Here is a 3,043-nt window from a genome sequence, read left to right as displayed (position 1 = left end):
AAAAAAAAAAAAAAAAAAAAAAAAAAAAAAAAAAAAAAAAAAAGAGCTGGGAGGGATCAACTGATTCAAAAAAAGAACAAAAACAAAACAAAACAAAAAAAATCCCCCACGACAATTATTTTTTTCAATTTAAAACCAGGATATCCTTAATTTTCAGGATGACCCATATAGCAACCAAAACTGTTCAGTTTTGGCTCACTTAACAATTTTAAACAGGAACCAAATAACAAAGCAACAGACAGTAATTTTTTTGTTTTTGTTTCATTAAACTTTGAGCTCTAGAGAAATGAGCAATAACCTACCCATCACATAGCTTCAATAAGAAATAATAAAAATGAATGTGAATTCACCTTCACATCTTCATCCAGTTTCATAATCTTCTTAATACGAGCCAGTGGGAGTTCCTGCACTCGGAAATCTTTCTGAAATGAACAACAAGAGGTGCATAAATGGAGGGGACAATCAACAGTGTGGCATAGCAGGCAGTAAGAAACACTCTGGCTTAGTCCCTCCTGTCAGGAAGTGTATTGGAAGAGGAAGTACAGATGAAATGAAGAAAATACAAGCGTCAGATGAAAATTCTTCTTTACTTAAGCCATGCAGACCTTCCAACAATTAATGGGCTTTAGAAAAAAGTGAGGATGGCCTCCAACAGTGCCCTCATAAAAAGTAGCCCCAAGCAAGACGGTTGTTTTGTTTTGTTTGCGTCAGCACAATGTAGAGGGACATTATGAGCGCCTTCTCTTTTTCCCAAGTAAGTTTACCAGTCTGCAATATGCAGATTAAAATGAGACTTCTGTCTCAGGGGTATTCCTCTAAGCTGCCAGTTCTTTCTTCCATTCAGTGACTAGTCTGTAACAGCAATGCCAAGGGCACCTGACCACAGTGACCCACAGTTCTTTACTGCTGATAGTGGCCATTTCTGACGTTTGGACTAACCTGACAACAGAAACTAGGGAAGAGAGCTTCTTTCTCATCACAGCAGCAATGGCTTTGTCTCTAAAATTTGTTTCAAGCGGGGGCAGAGGAGCATAGAAAAAGGATGAGGGTGAACTTACCAGCTGCCTTTTAGGAACAGCTGTGCTATTTTTTTTTCTTAACAAACAGGCATGTAAAGAAAAGGGATCTGGGAAACAAAGTAAAAAAACAACAGAAAACAGGCTTGGAGTGGGGGGAGGACCACATAACTTAATTCCGGATAGAATTTAGCAAAGGGCTTTTTTGACCAGCACTACTCAATAATTTGCAATTTAAGCCCTTTTTGGCTTTATTTTGAAACTACTGGTATTTAAATGCATGCATTGTGTTTAAATGCAATTCTAGGAAAAAAATCAATTTTGAGTTTCAGAGCAGCAATGAAGAGAAAGGTGCAAAGGCAGATATTAGCTAAAATCAGCAAAATCTCTACTGGGACTAGGTGTCAAATGATTGATTCTATAAGTGGTCTGAAATGTGACTCACTAAACCCAATATGCTCACCTGGGAATTTGCATCCTCACATTATGGAAGGAGTAGCTATTATTTGAGATTTGATGTAATTAACAAGCATCAGTGAACCTTCTTTTGCAAGACCAACAGAAAATCTCAAATATATGTCGAAAAAGGTATTTTGAAAAAACAACAGTCTTCCCAGAATCTATTTTATGACTGCAGAAAGGAGAGAATGTATTGGGATAAAATGTACACCAAGATATCTAATTTTCCCACACAAACCCAACAAGCTGCTTGGCTACCACTCTGCTCCATAAACTTCAAACACCAATTTTTCATCGTTTCCTTTTCCAAATTAGGTATCAACATTTTCCACGAAGCCTCTACTAAAACTAACCCTGGAGTAACAGGACTTAGAAGTTCAGTTTATTAAAATTTCAAGAAAAGGAGACAATAGGGCACATTCATTCTATTCTTTTTTCTCCCCCTTGCTCTTTCATTTACTGATTCAAGCAACTCAACTAACAGTAAATGCATGGTACCTACTACTGTGCAAAAATTACACATGTAGGCTGGGCACGGTGGCTCACACCTGTAATCCCAGCACTCTGGAAGGCTGAGTGGGAGAATCGTTTGAGGCCAGGAGTTCGAGACCAGCCTGGTCAACAAAGTGAGACCCCATCACTATTAAACAAAATAAAAATAAAAAAAAAGAAAAGAAAAGATACACATCTACTCCTACCTTTGAAGAGCTTGTGGTTTGTCAGAGACAGTCACATGAAAACATTATAGTTCCCTATCTAATACTGGAGGGGAGGGATATAAAATCCCACAGGGACACAAAGAAGGGAACAACCAGCTAGCAATGCGGGGCTGGAGGGAGAGTGAGGGATTGGGAAATGTTCCCCAAAGGGGATGACATCTGAACTGTGTCTAAGGGATGCTGAGCATTTGCCTGTTGAAAAAATATAAGAATGTTATTCAGAGAGAACAACAAAGACAGAAAGAGATACCAAAAAAATCACAGCCTATTTAAGTTTTAAATCTATGACCTGAGTACAGAGGGGAGAAGCAGGAAGGAGGATACTGGGTTGGGGCCAGACCCTAAATATTTTTTTTTTTTAAGTTTAATCCCAGAAATCAACCATTGGTCTTCCTTCTTGTGTGGCATATCACAGAAGATGATGACACTACACAGAAATGCCAAAGAGAATGCTTGGGATGATCATTCCTTTGGAAAGCCTCCCAGGCTAATACATACAGCACAAGACTGTGTTTAGCTCTCTTGCAAGCGTGCTCTCATTCGGCTTGGTTTTAAATATTGTTTCTACAAGAATGTTCCATATTTACTTAACTAAAGCCCAAAGCTGATAAAAAAGACCTCTTTCCCCAAATTGAAAGAGTAATAAACTTACTATTTCAATTTCCATTCTTTAATCGAAAGCAACAAAAGTTAAGGATCAAGAGATCACTCCTGCCTTACAGAGATGTAAAATGAGGCAGAAATTTATAATAAGCTCAAAGCTTTTCTTTGTGACAAACTACTTTTTCATGTTCCTGAAACTTTGAGATCTCAAGGGGCACTGTGTCAAAGTGGATACTGAGGTGTGTG

The 3,043-nt window shown here is 38.2% G+C and overlaps 1 protein-coding gene across 10 annotated transcripts in view; it reads right to left on the bottom strand.

Moving 5' to 3' along the window:
- The window catches only part of NFYC (nuclear transcription factor Y subunit gamma), an 80,186-nt gene that overhangs the window by 25,457 nt on the left and 51,686 nt on the right, over window positions 1-3,043 (bottom strand). For all 10 annotated transcript variants that reach the window (XM_032247115.1, XM_032247116.1, XM_032247118.1 and 7 more), the window contains exon 3: window positions 351-422. In XM_032247115.1, the coding sequence (XP_032103006.1) occupies window positions 351-422 (72 nt within the window). The remainder of the gene's footprint in view (window positions 1-350; window positions 423-3,043) is intronic.

This window comes from Sapajus apella, unplaced genomic scaffold (assembly GCF_009761245.1).
Source record: "Sapajus apella isolate SASKATOON/1434 unplaced genomic scaffold, GSC_monkey_1.0 scaffold62, whole genome shotgun sequence".
NCBI lineage: Eukaryota > Metazoa > Chordata > Mammalia > Primates > Cebidae > Sapajus > Sapajus apella.
Note: the sequence above shows the minus strand (reverse complement) of the source record. Positions and strands in the feature narration are given on the sequence as shown.